General features: G+C 35.1%; 1 protein-coding gene across 2 annotated transcripts in view; it reads right to left on the bottom strand.

Annotated features, from left to right (window-relative positions):
- Window positions 1-17,661, bottom strand: part of HOOK1 (hook microtubule tethering protein 1) — a 62,971-nt gene that overhangs the window by 33,438 nt on the left and 11,872 nt on the right. For both annotated transcript variants that reach the window (XM_020882040.2, XM_020882043.2), the window contains exons 3-8: window positions 16,039-16,111; window positions 13,284-13,334; window positions 11,784-11,916; window positions 8,241-8,308; window positions 6,951-7,013; window positions 6,143-6,226 (exon numbers count right to left, since the gene is read on the bottom strand). In XM_020882040.2, the coding sequence (XP_020737699.2) occupies window positions 6,143-6,226; window positions 6,951-7,013; window positions 8,241-8,308; window positions 11,784-11,916; window positions 13,284-13,334; window positions 16,039-16,111 (472 nt within the window). The remainder of the gene's footprint in view (window positions 1-6,142; window positions 6,227-6,950; window positions 7,014-8,240; window positions 8,309-11,783; window positions 11,917-13,283; window positions 13,335-16,038; window positions 16,112-17,661) is intronic.

The following is a 17,661-nucleotide window of genomic DNA, read 5'->3' on the forward strand; positions in this document are numbered from 1 at the left end:
TCTGGTCTGGAGAATTCCATGGACGTATAGTCAGTCCATAGGGTTGCAAAGAGTTGGACACGACTGAGCGACTTTCACTTTCACAACATATTACTGCATAAGTTTGCTATTTATAGTTTCAAAAGGTGTAATCAATGCAGTCTGGTTACGTGAACGGGATTACATATTGACACATTGAGCTACTAACAGGAAATTAAATCAAGTCATAGGAACTTCCCTGGTGGGCAGGTGGCTAAGAATCACCTGTGAATGCAGGGGTCATGGGTTTGATTCCTCATCCAGGAAGATTCCACATGCCACGGGGCACCTAAGCCCAAGCACCACAATTACTAAGCCTGTGCTCCACACAGCCTACCGCAATGAGAAGCCTTCTCACTGCAACGAAAAGTAGCTCTTGATCACCAGAACAAGCGAAAGCCCATGCTCAGTAACAAAGACTTAGAGCAGCCAAAAATAAATAAATCTTTTTAAAAAAATCAAGTTATATTATATAGTCTTAAATACAGTGTAGGCAAGTTACAAACGCTGTCCTCCAAATGAGTAACACAGAGTCTGAAAAACCATTCCCAGACAAAGTGGAAACAGTTTCTCTTCCTAAATACAATGCATGCATCCATCCTTGTCATATATATAGCAGTTTAGTGACTATTATCTGTCATGTAATACAATCCTATATTGCGATACAAAAAAGAATAGAGGTTGCACCCTTTAAGATTCCCTACAGCAGAAATGTAAACAATTACAGGACAGAAAATGTGGTGCTTTGATGAAATTACGCTATTTGGGGGGGTGGGGGAGGGTGGTGCGAGAAAAGAATATCTCATATTAGCTTGAGGGTAGGGGCTGTTATAAGACTGGTAGAGTAGAAACAATACCTTGTCTTCAAACTGGATAAGAATCCCCTCAAGAAGGGAGAAGAGCAAGGGCAAACTTCGTTTTCAGCATCTAGTGGGTAACCAACCTTGTTCTTAACCATGTATTTCACATAGTGGTTCCAGAGCCACTCCAGATGAGTGACTTAGAATGTCCACAGGTGGTTCTAGATATCTCTCAACAAGATGCTATGGTGATACTTTGTTTAGGTTCACTTTGTACCTGCCTCTGTCCCTTTCTGTTTCTCTAGTTTTTTTCTCTCTATGAGCTACTTAAAGTTCAAAAAACTAAAAAAAAAACAATAATGCTCTTTTCTCACATCACTCAGATTCAATATTTTTATCATATTAGCTTATTTAAAATCTAAGCTTATTTAAAAACTTAAAACATAAATTTCTATAGCTGGAGTCCTGTTTCACATATAATTTGCAGACACCTTTAGGTTTGAAGATCACCGCCTCAGTATATGTGACAATGCTGGGTAGGAGTATGTTTCTAACATACTGTAAGCAAGAATAACCGGCCTCTGTTACCGCAGTAAGTGAAGGAGAGCTACTGATGGCTGCCAGGTATTAGGATTAATGGTTGAGTAGCATGGCTGACTTTATTATTCTGGGCTCCAAAATCACTGCAGATGGTGATTGAAGCCATGAAATTAAAAGACACTTATTCCTTGGAAGGAAAGTTATGACCAACCTAAATAGCATATTAAAAAGCAGAGACATTACTTTGCCAACAAAGGTCCATCTATGGTTTTTCCAGTGGTCATGTATAGATATGAGAGTTGGACTATAAAGAAAGCTGAGCACTGAAAAATTGATGCTTTTGAACTGTGGTGTTGGAGAAGGCTCTTGAGAGTCCCTTGGACTGCAAGGAGATCCAACCAGTCCATCCTAAAGGAGACCTAAAGGGCATGAGTTTGAGTAAACTCCAGGAGTTTGTGATGGACAGGGAGGCCTGGAGTGCTGCGATTCATGGGGTCGCAAAGAGTCGGATGCGACTGAGCGACTGAACTGAACTGAACTAAAGGCAGAGGAGAGAGATGTCGATAAACTCATCCTAACTTGCCCAAAGGCCCCATAATCATTGGACCAAAACTATAAGATTAGCTGAGTTTCTCAAACCTTACATCAAGTTTTCATGTGGGTTTTTTTCTTTTCTTTTAAAGTACACATAATCAGGCTTCCTCCTGACTTGGTCAGAATTTCAGTTGTTCCAGAGCCTATAACCATAATTTGCACAGAATGCACATAGATCTTTATTTAAATGGGTTGTGCTTCACCACCAGATCTTTCACTACAGAGTTGTTGCATTTTTTATTCTGATTAAAACACATTTGCTAACTGGACTGTGTGAACAAGCAGTTTTTTTTCAAGAAGGGCTCATGAATTTGTATCTGCGCTCTTCTTCAGTTAATGCTTCTTTAGTTAATGCTCTTCCCTGCTTCAGCATTTTGTGGATATCACTCTTCCATTTTCTGACACCAAAGTTGTAGGAGAGCCTGATTTTCTAATCTTTGTGGGTGATTTAGCTTTTCTACCTGTTACAGAGTTGTTTTGCCTTTATTCCTGAAATCTGAGAGCTTAACTCAGATGAGGTTTGATGTTAATTATCCACTGATTTGTTTCTAGCTGAAATTTCCTTTCAAATCTCTCTTCACTGTCCTACCACCTAGTCTACTCTACTGAAGTGTTCTTATGAAACTGTAATACTACATAAAGCAAAAGCTCTCTAAGCTTGAGTGCCTGTGTGCTAAGTTGCTTCAGTCATGGTCAACTCTTTGGGACCCTACAGACTGTAGCCTGCCAGGCTCCTCCGTTCAATGGATTCTCCACGCAAGAATACTGGAGTAGGTTGCCATGCCCTTCTCCAGGAGAACTTCCTGACCCAGGGTCAAACCCGTGCCTCCTGTGTCTCCTGCACTGGCAGGCAGAGTCTTTACCACTAAGCCACCTGGGCAGCCCTCTCTAAGCTCGGCTACTATCTTTTACATATGCTTCTCTATTTCTGCTTTTAGTCTGTAACGTTCACACAGATGTCATGCTTTTACTCTTTTCATCTAGTTCATGCTTTGCTGGCAGTCAAGATACCCTATTTGTTCTGGCAATGTTGAAGACTTCTTGGACATGCTCTCTAATGTACCCCATGGCCCAGTATGCTTTCCCCTCTAAGTTATAGCTGGGACTGTTTTTTCTCCACCACTCTATATAGCCTCGTGAATGGTGAGGGAAGGCAGTAGCTGCGGGGGCAGGGAAGAGCAGCTGAGCCAGTGGACACTCTTTTTTAATAACACATGGGCTAGGCTATCATTTCTGAGGTTTAAATACCTCATACAAGCACAGTGAGAATGGTATTCCATTTCCGTGAAGAAATTCCTTTGGGCGTCAGTGCTGCCCCAATTCAGTGTGTGGCCCTATACCCTTTGTTCATATCAGAAAGAGTCAGGTCCTTACTTTCTTCTTGGCCATTATTTCCACTCATATCTAGTGCAAATAAAATGAAGAACTCAAAGAGTGAATTTCCTTCTGATTGAGATTACTGTGAGAAGTCACAAGATTTTTGTTGACTCCCCAGCAAGAGCAAGAAATGAAGAAAGAACAGCAGGTTCCTGCTCTGTAGCACCTCTATCAATATCATATGCCTGCTTCTTTCCTTGATTACCAAGCTTTTAAATTAACTTTATTAGGTTAAGCCCTTGTGCTTGTTTACCTGCCCTTGGTGAATTTCTTTGCCACCTATTTTTCTTTTTTGGTTCATTTGGTTGGGTATTAAAAAAAAATTCCCCACAAATTTAAATATCACTCTCCAGTTTTTTGTTGTTGTTTTTCAGTTGCCCAGTTGCGTCTGACTCTGTGACACCATGAACTGCAGCACACCAGGGCTCCCCGTTCCTCACCATCTCCCGAAGTTTGCCCAAGTTCATGTCCATTACATCAGTGATGCCATCCAGCCGTCTCATCCTCTGATGTCCTCTTCTCCTGCCCTCAATCTTTCCCAGCATCAGGGACCTTTCCAATGAATCAGCTCTTCACATCAGATGACCAAAGTACTGGAGCTTCAGCATCCTTCCAACGAATATTCATGGTTTATTTCCCTTAAGATCGATTGGTTTGATCTCCTTGCTATTCATTGGACTTTCAGGAGTCTTCTCCAGCACCACAGTTCAAAACCATCAATTCTTCGGTGCTCTGCCTTCTTTACAGTCCAGCTCTCATTACTGTATGTGAACACTGGGAAGACCATAGCCTTGATTATATGGACTCTTCTCAGCAGAGAAACATCTCTGCTTTTCAACACAGTCTAGGTTTGTCATAGCTTTCCTGCCAAGAGGACTATTGTCTTCTGATTTCATGGCTGCAGTCATCATCCACAGTGATTTTAGAGCCCAAGATGAAGAAATCTGTCACTATTTCTACCTTTTCCCCTATTTGCCATGAAGTAATGTAACCTACTGTCTGGTTACATGTGATTAAAAACAAACATTTTTCAAAAAAATTTTTTCTTATAAAATTAGGGTATATATCATATACACCTGTGTGAAATTCATATTGTTAAATTAATCAATTACTTTTTGTTCTGATTATATGCAGTAGTCATTTATTTCACACGTGTAGCAGATAGTTGAGGGTTGCCTCTACTTTGATACTGGAATTAAAATGCCAAAACTTGGGATGTCTATACTTTTCAACTAAAATCAGATCATCATGTACTCTTCACCATGTGTAACAAACACTGAAATGTTTTAACCAAATTTTGTGTTCTTTTTAAAAAAAGAATTTCTCAGAAAACTGTACAGAGATCTTACATAAGGCTGGTAACACCTGAATGAGTCAGTCCTCTACTCTTTACATGAGGTATTCTAGAAAAAGGATATAATCTTACTTGAAAATAAAACATTTCAGATGCTGTGCATGTGGTTAAAAAGGAAGAAAGGGAAAAACATAGTGATACACTAGTTTTGTTCAAATATAAACACTGGCTTTGTTCAAACACAGAGGAGGGATATTTAATGATGAAGTTAGGAGATTTGGATTCTGGTGCTGGTTGTCACTGCCCTGCACATCGAATCACCCTGACCAAGTCACTTCTCATCTCATTTGCAAACCCATGAAGGTTAGAAATACTACCCAGCCCTATAATTTTAGATATTTAAGCAAGGGTATTGCTACCACAAGCCTTGTTCCTTGTCCTCATAATTTTCAGAGTCAATTATTTATGTAGCTCATTATTTGAATGAGAAGTGCAATTCACATGGAGCATATTATGATGGTGTATTTAATGTTTTGTACAATTTTTCAAGACTTATTGCATAATTTCATATTTGCACTTTCATTTAATAATAACAATATACACAAACACATACATAACCCATTATATGCCTGGCCCTTTTTAAGAGCTTCAAGTATATTAATTCACTTAATCTTCATTATCACATAGGGAAATATATACTATTATCACATCATTTCTCAAAAGAGAAAAACGAAGTATAGAGAAACTAAGCAATGTGCCCAAGCAGACATAACTAGCTAGTAACATGACCAGGAGTTCCCTGGTGGCTCAGTTGTAAATCTACTTGCAACTCAGGAGACATGGATTCAAACCCTGCGTCAGGAAGATCCCCTGGAGAAGGAAATTGGCAACCTACTCCAGTATTCTTGCCTAGGAAATCCCACGGACCGATGAGCTTGGCAGGCTACCATTAATGGGATCGCAAAAGAGTCGGACATGACTTAGCAATTAAACAACAACAGTAGTAATATGATCAGGTTCTGAATACAGGAAGCCTGGTCTGACGATTCTCCTTTAACTACTGTTTCTCATTCCAAGTTTATTTTGCTAACATGTATGTGCATACGAACCTGAGAATTATATACGTGTTCATATACACATACATGTTAGCAAAACAAACTTGGCACCTGCATTCACTGGAGATCAAGCACTTCTAAGTATTTCCATAAAGGACTCCACTTAATACTCATATCTTATAAAGGAGATACTTTAGTTTCCCATTTTTACAGAATAACAAATTAAGCCCTATCTAACCAGTTGAAATTCTACAATTTGAATGATCTTCTCAATGAAGTAGTTACACCAGCAATTTTCAACTCTAAGAGAAAAATGATAAAATTTATGCCTCAATATTCAAGTCTATACCAAACTCTTTCAATGATCCCTCCATGAAATAAACCCAATCTCCAAAACACTTTACTAATTAATTAATTTAAAAAGGCTTATTAATTCAAAGAGGAAATTACTCTCATATCCATACCTGCATATCTAGTTCTTGGCATCTTTGCCTCAGTTCTTCTTTTTCTGCTAGTGCTTCCTGAAGTTCTTCTAGGGCCCTTTTAAGCTGAAATAGAAAAATGTCCTAATTCTTAGTAAATCATATTTTGAAACAAACTGAAAAATAAACTTTTATCACAACACATATATATACTGATGTTGGAAACAGTTTCAAAATTAACAAATGCATGTGCGTCTTCTTACCATTTCCCTTACTTCTCTTACCATAACCCAGGTTGGGTTACACAGAGGAAGAGAGTATCTTTTCCACCATGGAAAACAACTGTGTGAAACAACCAGGGAAGGGAGCCTTGAGTACAGAACCCTTGAGTTCAATATTAAAGGAAAGCAACTATGATAAAAATCACATTTGCTTATTAGATAAATTAGAATTTAGCAGAATTTTAAAAATTGTCTGCTATTTAATTACATAACTATATAGCATGAGCTACATATGTATTAACAAATATCAGGAAAGTTTAATGCCACTTGATTCTTCAAACACTATCATTAAAAACTGTGGAAATCAACACTACCTGCATTCATGAAGGAATGTATAGTAATATTTAAGATCTTACAAGAGAACAAACTATCTAAATTTCATGGAGGAAAATACCTTATATGTGCTCTCTGATGTAAGCCTTTAAGACAGTACTGGGTTTGCCAGAAAGTTTGTTTGGGTCTTTCCATTAAGAAGTTATGGAAAACCCGAATGAACCTTTTGGTTAACCCAATAACTGACAGAGGAACTCTATCGCTGTTACATTTTCCTCACATACTGAAATACTCACCTGCTGTTCTAATTCTCCAACAGCATCATTTGTGGGAGAGCTCACGATTTCTTTACTCATCAACTAGGATTAAAATAATAAAATTAAGTACAATAAACTGAGGCTTACACAGTAAAAGTATTCTTTTTTTTTTACAAGCAAAAAGTTCTTTTACACAGTAAAAATAACAGTAAGGTGTTTCATGTTTAATTTTTCCTTGCCTTAATTTGATGACCCTTATATTATTCAAATAAAAAATAAACAGCAACTTAAGCTAAATAATTCAATGTTCAAACATTATATTAGTGAAGACAAAAAGTAGAGTATGCTTGAAATATGTAAATAGATATATTTAAAATACTAATGTACTAAAAATTATAATACAAATTCTACATAAAATTGAGCACATTGAATAATTTTAAAGAATGATTCTTCTGTAACATGAGTTGGCACGTTTAAAATACAGCTATAAATGAGTGATATGGCAAAATTCCTAATCCAAGAAGCCATTTTAAGTGTAGGAGCTACAATTATATGAGAAAAAAGATCCTGTAAAATAATTTCTTTTGCATATGCGAGACACGTATATTTATGCATAGCAGTGTTTTGAATTCAAACCAGCAATGCAAACTCAGGGTATACCCACTTTTCAAGTCCTATATGCTGTCTCCCTTTAAGTCATGACTCTTCCAAACTAACCCTTCACTCAATTTTCCCTCAGGCCTCCTCTTCACTTGACTTCATCTCAGCCTTCTGGTCTGACTTTAAGAATGAACATGAACATGTGCCAAATGAAATTTGAATCTTTATGGCATAACTTAAGATAACCAGACTGGATTGAACCCAGACTACCTGGCTCTGAAATATAATTATGACTGTATTTGCTCACAGTTCTAACATTCTGAAAATGCACATAAGATACAGACACACACACACACACACACACACACACACACACACACACACTTTAAATTTCAGAGAAGATTATTCTATCCGGCAGAAAAAAAAGAAGGTATAAAAATTCCTATCTGGGAAAATGCTGTTTATCCTGCTTAGCTAAAGTTACTTAAAGGAACTTAACAGTAATTTAGCTTTTAAAATGCTGAGGTACTAAAATTGGGCTTGAAATCCTTATAAAAGAAATTTGGGGGGAAAAGAATGAAGGGAAGACATAACAGTCAAAGATAAGTCAACCTACTGCAAAGGGCACGTTTATACAGTAGTGAAATATACATCCATAAAGTTTTTGTGAAAAATTTTATACAATTTGGTTTAGGATTTTTATACATATGTCATTATGATATAACTTACCTCTTGAATAGCAGTCATGACCACGTGTTGAACAGATTCTTCCAATGTCATTATATTCTGAATATGTTCTATGGTTTAAAAAAAAAATCAGATCTGATAAAAACTCTATTCTTTATCCACAGTAATTCAGCCATTCAATTAACCACATAAAAATTGATTCACTATACATAATTCTTTATGCAAGTACAATACTTTTCCCACAAGAAATATGTCCATTGAAAACAAATACACATAATTGAAAATATTCACATAAATATTTATAAATGTTTTAAAGAAAATCTCTAAGTTTCTTACAAGGAAGAAAACGAGAAGAAATTGCAATTAATCTTAGAACAACTATGACAATTTCTTCTATCTTGTTAAAAATTCAACATTATGGGATGAATTCACATGCACAGGTATAGCACAGAGATATCATAAGTTCAGTTCCAGACAATAAAGCAATAATCACAATAAAGTGAGTCACATGAATTTTTTAGTTTCCCAGTATATATAAAAGTTCTATTTACAAACTACTCTAGTCAATTAAGTGACAATAGCATTAAATCTAAAAAAACAATGTAGAAACCTGAATTAAAAATTGCTTTATTGCTAACAAAATGCTAACCATCATCTGAGACTTTAGTAAGTGCTAATCCTTTTACTAATAGAGGATCTTATTGATATCTTGATGCTGATGGCTGCTAGAAAAAACCAAAGAGGGCGCTGGTCAAAGCTGGGCTGTCTGTGGCAATTTCTTAAAATAAGAAACCAGTGAAGTCTGCCATTATCAGTTGACTCTTCCTACCACAAACAATTTTTCTGTAGCATGCAGTGCTGTTTGATATCATTTTACACACAGTATAGCTTCTTTCAAAACTAGAGCCTATCCTCTCAAATCCTGCTACTGCTTCATCAACTTAAGTTTATGTAATTTCTAAATTCTTTGTTGTCATTTCAACAATCTTCACAGCATCTCTGCCAAGAGTAGATTCCATCTCAAGAAACCATTTTCTTTGTTCATTCATAAGAACCAACTCATCTATTAACATTTTCTCATGAGATTTAGTCATATCTTTAAGTTCCACTTCTAATTCGAATTCTCTTGCTATTCTACCACATCTGCAGTTAAACCCTCCATTGAAGTCTTGAACTGCTTAAGTCATGTACAAGAGTTGGAATTAGTTTTTTCCAAACTCCTGTGAATGCTGGTATTTTTATCTCTTCCCATGAATCATCTATGTTCTTTCTTTTTCCCCTTAAGGGAAACATTCCTTTATCTTTTTAATTTTTATTTTACATTAGAATATAGCTGATTTACAATGTTGTGTTCATTCTGGGTGTAGAGGAAAGTAGTTATACATATACATATACATCCAGGCTTTCTCATAGTCTTTTCCCATATGGGTTACTATAGAGTATTGAGTAGAGTATGGTAGTTTGCATATGTTAATCTCAATATCTTAATTTATCTGCTCTCCCTATCTTTCCCCTTTGGCAACCATAAGTTTGTTTGCTAAGCCTGTGAGTCTGTTTCTGTTTTATAAATAAACTCACTTGTACAATTTTTAGATTTCACATATTAGTATATCATATGATATATGTCTTTCTCTGTCTGTCTGACTTCACTTAGTAACAATCTCTAATCGCATCCATGTTGCTGCAAATAGCATTATTTCATTCCGTTTTATGGCTGAGTATCTTCCATTGTATATATGTACCACATCTTCCTTACCATCATCTGTTCATGGACATTTAGGCTGCTTCCATGCCTTGGCTATTGTAAGTAGTGCTGCAATTAACACTGGGGTGCAAGTATCTTTGCTAATTAGTTTTCTTCAGATATACGCCCAAGAGTGAATCAAATCTATTTTTCGTTTTTAACCTCTATATTGTTCTCTAGAGTGGCTGTACCAATTTATATTCCCACCAACAGTCTAGGTTGACACAAACAAATCTAAAGATATACCATGTTCTTGGATTGGAAGAATCAATATTGTCAAAATGACTACATTACCTAAGGTAACCTACAGATTCAATTCGATCCCTATCAAATTACCAATGGCATTTTTTGCAGATCTAGAACAAAAAAATCTTAAAATTTGCATGGAAACACAAAAGACCCTGAAGAGCTAAAGCAATCTTGAGAGAGAAAAATGCAGCTGGAGGAAACAGGCTCCCTGACCTCAGACTATACAGTAATCAAAAGCTACAATAATCAAACAGTTTGGTAATAGCACAAAAACAGAGGTATAGATCAATGGGACAGAATAGAAAATCCACAGATAAACTCACGTACCTACGGCCAATTAATCTATAACAAAGGAGGCAAGAACATAAAATGGAGAAAAAACAGTCTCTTCAATAAGTGGTACTAGAAAAACTGAATAGGTAAATGTAAAATAGTGAATTAACATTCTCTAACACCATACACAAAAATAAATTTTAAATGGATTAAAGACCTACATGTAAGACCATATACTGTAAAACTCTCAAAGGAAAATATAGGCAGAACACTTTTTGACATAAACTGCTGCAATATCTTTTTGGATCTACCTCCTTAGAGTAGTGAAAATAAAAATAAATAATAGGACCTAATTAAACTTAAAAGCTTTTGCACAGCAAAGGATAGCTATGAGAAATAAAAACCTATGGAGAAGCACTCACTTGTCCAAGAAAAAACAGCCAGTTAATAACAGAGATGGCCTAATATGAAAGTTTTCTGATACCTGAACCCTTTTTTTATTGATAAACTATAGCTGATTTCATATATTTTATTTTTCTCCTTCCTGAATTAATTCTTACTGAATTTATCTTGTCTTATGTGCTCTCTTCATTAGTTAGATAACACTGAATATTTTCTAAGGTTCTGACTTAAAGTATTTTACAAACTTCAGCACCCAAAAAGGTGATGTCCTAAAGCCAGTTTTGGATGAGTCATGCAAAAAACATCAGGATCAAAAATCTCATCACCCAGACTGATGCAAGCTCCTGAGAGAAGTAGATGGTCTGTTCAGTTCATCATTTTACTCACTACTTTCAACCAAAAACACTCTTTTAGTACTCAGCTGGGTATGGATTACTGTGTTTAGATATACTAATATAGTCCTCAATTCCATTTATATCATCAGACTGCTTATTTGGAGGACACACTGAAGGCATTCTTCTGAAAATAGCAGAATATCACCTGAAGAAGCCTGGATTATAATTTAGCAGCTGTATAATTATTTATGAAAATCTCAACCAACATAAGGGTCTGTATGTGAAAGAGAAAGCTTATCAAGTGAATAAATACAATTTTTATTGAATACCCACTAAGTCCTAAGCACTGATTAAATTAAGCTAATTAAAGTACATTTTATTTAGCCATTGAATATGAATCTCAGAATCCAGAAATACAATTAGGATACTGAAGATCTGTGGCTTTTTAATGGCAGAGCTGCGCTTGAATTCAGAACCTCTGGCCTTCTGCTAACCCTCAACAGTACATTATTATGCTATTTCTTATAAGCAATGTAGGTTGTTTCTACAAAGTAGATATCCTCAAATAAGAAATTCACTTACCTTGTTTCTTTTCACAGTTGACAGCACAACCTAAAATAAGCTGGAGCAATCTCCCAAGCTCCACAGAATCTGAACATTCAGTTATCTGGTTTAAATCAGGGATAAGTTCTTCAGAAATCTGTTGCCCCAAAAACTGCAGTGTTAAAAATAAATTAGATCACTCACTTATGTAAGCTACAGAGAAGAGACTACATTTAGTTGTTATAAGGAAGATAAATTCTATAAATAGGTTCATGAAATGATTCAAATAAATTAACAAATGACAAAACCACAATTATTGACCAAAACAGTTAGCAAAGTTCAAGCAAGCTCCTAAAATTTTGAGAACCAACCAAATGCAACTAACAAGTATCATTTTACCCCACTGCCAGAGAGAGGAATTGTTTAAGAAGCCCCTGGCCTGATCTATTATGATAAAACTTATGCCTTTCCATAAAAAATAAACAGATCTATGTTAAGTCAAAGAATATTCAAAATATTTTGATACAGTCTCAATGAACAGAGAAACACAAAATAAACTGTCACACTTCGACAAATAAGTAACAGATTTAAACGATTAATCTTTGCTGGCCCTATAATTTTTCTGCGTGGTGTCCACAGGATCGCAGAGTGGGACACAACTTAAGAGACTGAACAACTTTCATTCTATTTTTTTGTTGTGCCACACGGCTTGTGGGATCTTAATTTCCCAACCAGGGACTGAATCAGTGCCCTGGGAGTGAAAGTGCCAAGTTCTATCACTGAACCGCCAGGGAATTCCCAAGACTGTTTTCTTCAAATTACTAAAAAGTATTCTTAGCATTAAAAACACAAAAAACAAACAAAACTTCAAAATGAGTTTTAGGCATTAGTGAATTGAAAAATTTTAGTTCTAAAATTACTTGGAAGGAACAAGTTCAATGGTACAAAAATTTAAAAAAAAATTCTTTAACAGCAAAACCAGACCAAAAGCTTTCATACATTAAGCAATTAACCTTCTAATATCAAATAATCCTACTAGAGAATTTCTTATAATGCTGAATAAGAAAAACAAAGTACTTGAATAATGTAATATCTAAGGTGACTTTAATACTACTTTTATTTTGCATTCTTCCTCAATTTACTTGCACAAGCATAAATTTCATAGTGGAGCTTTGCTGTTGTTTACACTGGAAAGAAACATCAGAATACGTTAAACAGAAAAGTACTTCAATTTAATTACAAGATCTACTTTATAGGTCTTATTATATAAGATCAAATTATATAAAGATGTAAGCAATTTTATTTGAGAAAATAATCAACTTAAAGAGTAGCAACATATAAACATTATTTTACAAATCAATATATTAAGTTTTAGCCCTTTTATGTTCACAAAATCTGAGTGTACTAAAAATGGAGAAAAAAATCTTTCAATTATGAATTATACATCATAAAATGTTATAAACTAAAAGCAAGTCATTTTTCATTGTCAATATAATTATCACAGTATTTTATATTTAAACAGTCAGATGATTTTCATACCTCATTGTAGTAACTCATAATTCCTTGAAGTACCTTCTTTAAATTACTAGCCTAACAGAAGAAAAAATAAGAATTAAATAAATCATTTAAAATTAATAATGAAAGAAAACACACATCAAGGTGAAAGACAATAAAGACTTCCCAATAAAAAGGACAACAAAAATACGTATTAGAGCTCTACAAATACAAATACATGGTAATTTTTAAACATCAAAGCTTTATTCAGAGTTTTATCGAAGAAAAAATGTTTTACTGCTTACATAGTTTAACCACAGTGATTCTATTTAAAATGAGCCACAAATAAGTTGTGGCTAAGTTAGAATTCAAGTACTAACTTAGAAAATTTAGCTATGAGCATGTCCACCTTTAGTCATGAGTAACAACTAGAAAACAGGAATATTATTTTCAAGCTTAGCCAAAAGACAATATAGAACTCTAATTGCAGAGAGAAGAAAAGCAAAAAAGGTGAGCCCTATACTAGTCTAAGATTTCTCTCTAGAGGCAATTTTCATACCATGGCATAGGGAGGTAGAAACGAAACAAAGCCTGACATTCTAGTGGATTTGAGAAGATAGACATCAGAAGTTCAGAAAGGTCAAGGTAGTTGGGATTGGCAGAGTAGATAAATGAAGAGGTGAGAGCTATGGAAAGAAAGAGCTCCAGAAATCTGCATAGTAGTTCCTTTGACTCTTTGGCTGAACAATAATTTGCACGTGCATGGGTGAAACTCTATGAGATTAAACAAAAATAATTTCCAAGGAAACAACAATGCAGGGAACTATAAACTGAACAATTCCTGAAGATTGCACAGGGCCAGAAACAGTTGAAATTCTCACCAGTCAGAGTGAAGAGACCATGACCAGGTTAATATAGATAAGCATTCAATAAAGACCTCAAAAAGGTCACAACTTAGTAGTGAGTCTAATAGTCCAAGAGGAGAAAATAACTCTAGATCTGCCTTCCACCTCCACAAACCATGAAAGAATCAAACTGATTCACAAGTATCTTAACTGCCTGTAAGAACAAAATCCAACACTCTTTAAAGTGTGTTGGAATACAAAAAACCCAGCACTCAATAAGAAAATCGACACTATCTAGCATCCAATAAAAAATTACTACACACATGAAGAAGCAGGAATATGTGAACTATAACTAGGAGAAACCACAGTCAATAGAAACAAGTCCAAAAATGAGAGATGAAAGAATTAGAAGACAAAACGGTAAAATTGTTAGTTTAAAATGTTCAAGGATTTAAATAGCAGGAATATAAGAGAGCTAATGATTTACTAAAAAAAAAAAAAAAAAAACTAAATAAAAGAGACTGTTAATGGATTTTTTAAAAAGCAAGACCTATTAGGTATCTACAGCATTTTCAATATAAATAGAGAGAGACTAAAGAAAAGAAAAAGACAATAGGCAAAAAAAATCATAACAAAAGTGGTTATATCAGTATCGGACAAATTACACTTCCACACAGAAAATATTACCAAGATAAAGAAAGTCATTTCATAATGATAAGTAGATTCACTCATCAACAAGACATAAAAAACTAATGTATATAAACCATATAACATAGATTCAAATTACATGATTAAAATATTTGCAGATCTGAAAGGAGAAACTGAAAAATCCACTATCATCATTAGTGATTTGAAAACTCTCCTCCCTTAACTGACAGAATAATCAGACAGAAAATCAATAAAGATATAAAAGATGTAAACAGTACTATCAAAGAAGCTAAAATAATCCATAGTTGTAGAAATGCAAAATATATGTTATTTTCAAATGTACATGGAATATTCACCAAGACAGACTATATATTATGTCACAAAATAAGTCTCAGTAAATGTAAAAGAATTCAGAGTATGTTCTCAAACCAAAATGGAATTTATAAATTAATAAATAAAAGATATATAGAAAATCCTCAAATATTTAGAACCTGAAATACCTATTTCTAATCTACTCAGGGGTCAAAAGAAAAATCACAAGGGAAATTATCAAATATTTTGAAATGAAAATAAGAACACAGTATGTTAAAATGTGTGGATGTGACTAAGGCAATGCTTACTGTTAGGGAAAAGTGCTGAAAACATCATTGAAGCTTTCACCTTAAGAAGCAAAAAAAAGGTGCAGACATAAAGAAGAAAGGAAATAATAAAGATCAGAAAGGAAATGAACAAAAAAGAAAACAAAAGCTGCTCTTTTGAAAAAAAAATTCAAAAAATGGAAAATCAAACCAGATTTATCAAATTCCATTTATAATGAACTCTAGAAATTAAGGGTTTCCCTGATAGCTCAGCTGGTACAGAATCCGCCTACAATGCAGGATACACCTGTTCGATTCCTGGGTTGGGAAGACCCCATGGAGAAGGGAAAGGCTACCCACTCCAGTATTCTGGCCTGGAGAATTACATGGACTATATAGTTCATGGGGTTGCAAAGAGTCAGACAAGACTGAGCAACTTTCACTTTCTAGAAATTAAACCTACAGTGACTAAAAGCAGATCTGTGGCCATCCAGGGCCAACTTAGGAGTGAGGATTAACTAGGAAGGGGAACAGGTACATGTTTTTGGTTAATGAAAATGTTCTACATCTGATTATGATGGTATAAGAACACATATAACTATCAAAACTGAAACCATGCACAACAAAATACACCCTTCAGTTAATTTAAAAAAGAAGATTTAGTTGAGCTTAGTGCTAATTTCAGAACCACTGTTTGGATCATGTACATCTAACATTCATTCTGTATACCTTTATTCTCCAGTTGTCACCAGTATCTTCTTTAATTCGGCTTAACCAAGATTCATCGAACCAAGCTACATCACTACAACAAAAATACAAATGAACATTAAAATGTTTGTATGACATGAAAATACCAAATCTAATCAACAGATAGAGTTATTTTCCATCTTAAAGGCTGTCCTTATTAAAAACAGTAAATATTATTTAAAATGAACCCACTGAATTTTTTGTTATTCCTAAGGGTTTCTTTTGGAATTTCTCATAGGAAATGAATTAAGTCATTAACATCTTCAATTTAACAAAATTTACTAAATAACTCATACTCATGCACCCTGGTAGCAGGTGGATATAAAAATCCTAATCCTAAAGGGAAAAAAAAAAGAAAACAATGTATCTACTACGCATCAAGCATTGTGCCTAATGTTTTTCCATATCACTTCATTTTTAATATAACAGTATCTTAGTAAAGGGTCTATGATCCCCAATCTCAGTCCTTTAGTAAACTGAGGATAAGATAGTAATTTGCCCTAAGGGACACTGCCTGCTACTAAGTCACTTTAGTCGTGTCTGACTCTGTGCTACCCCCCATAGATGGCAACCCACCAGGCTCCTCTGTCCCTGGGATTCTCCAGGCAAGAATACTGGAGTGGGTTGCCATTTCCTTCTCCAATGCATGCATGCATGCATGCATGCATGCTAAGTTGCTTCAGCCGTGTCCGACTGTGCAAGCCTATGGATAGCAGCCCTCCAGGCTCCTCTGTCCACAGGATTCTCCAGGCAAGAATACTGGAATGGGTTGCCATTTCTATCTTCTAAGTGACACTAGTACATAGCAAAGTTTAGAATTAAATTTGTTAAGCCCTAAATAGGCACTGAAGTCCAAAACAAAGCTACTATATCAAATTATTATGTATTTAATAAGGCCTTGAAGAATAACATCTGATTAAAAATAGTCAACTATAATAAAAGATTATATTCTAAACAATATTTGGAGGCTTATTCTGAGTAAAAAATTGAGTGAGATTAATATAAAGATGAATAATTTACTATCCTCCTAAGAGAAATAGCTATTAAAGGTAGAAAGTAAAGAGCACCCTTATGGCAGAAAGTGAAGAAGAACTAAGAGCCTCTTGATGAAAGTGAAAGAGGAGAGTGAAAAAGTTGGCTTAAAAGCTCAACATTCAGAAAACTAAAATCATGGTATCTGGTCCCATCACTTCATGGCAAATAGATGGGGAAACAGTGGCTGACTTTATTTTTCTGGGCTCCAAAAGCACTGCAGATGTGATTGCAGCCATGAAATTAAAAGACGCTTACTCCTTGGAAGGGAAGTTATGACCAACCTAGACAGCATATTAAAAAGCAGAAACATTACTTTGCCAACAAAGGTCCGTCTAGTCAAGGCTATGGTTTTTCCAGTGGTTATGTATGGATGTGAGAGTTGGACTACAAAGAAAGCTGAGGGCAGAAGAATTGATGCTTTTGAACTGTGGTGTTGGAGAAGACTCTTGAGAGTCCCTTGAACTGCAAGGAGATCCAACCAGTCCATCCTAAAGATCACTCCTGGGTGTTCACTGGAAGGACTGATGTTGAAGCTGGAACTCCAATACTTTGGCCACCTGATGCAAAGAG

This window comes from Odocoileus virginianus, chromosome 5 (assembly GCF_023699985.2).
Source record: "Odocoileus virginianus isolate 20LAN1187 ecotype Illinois chromosome 5, Ovbor_1.2, whole genome shotgun sequence".
Taxonomy (NCBI): Eukaryota; Metazoa; Chordata; class Mammalia; order Artiodactyla; family Cervidae; genus Odocoileus; species Odocoileus virginianus.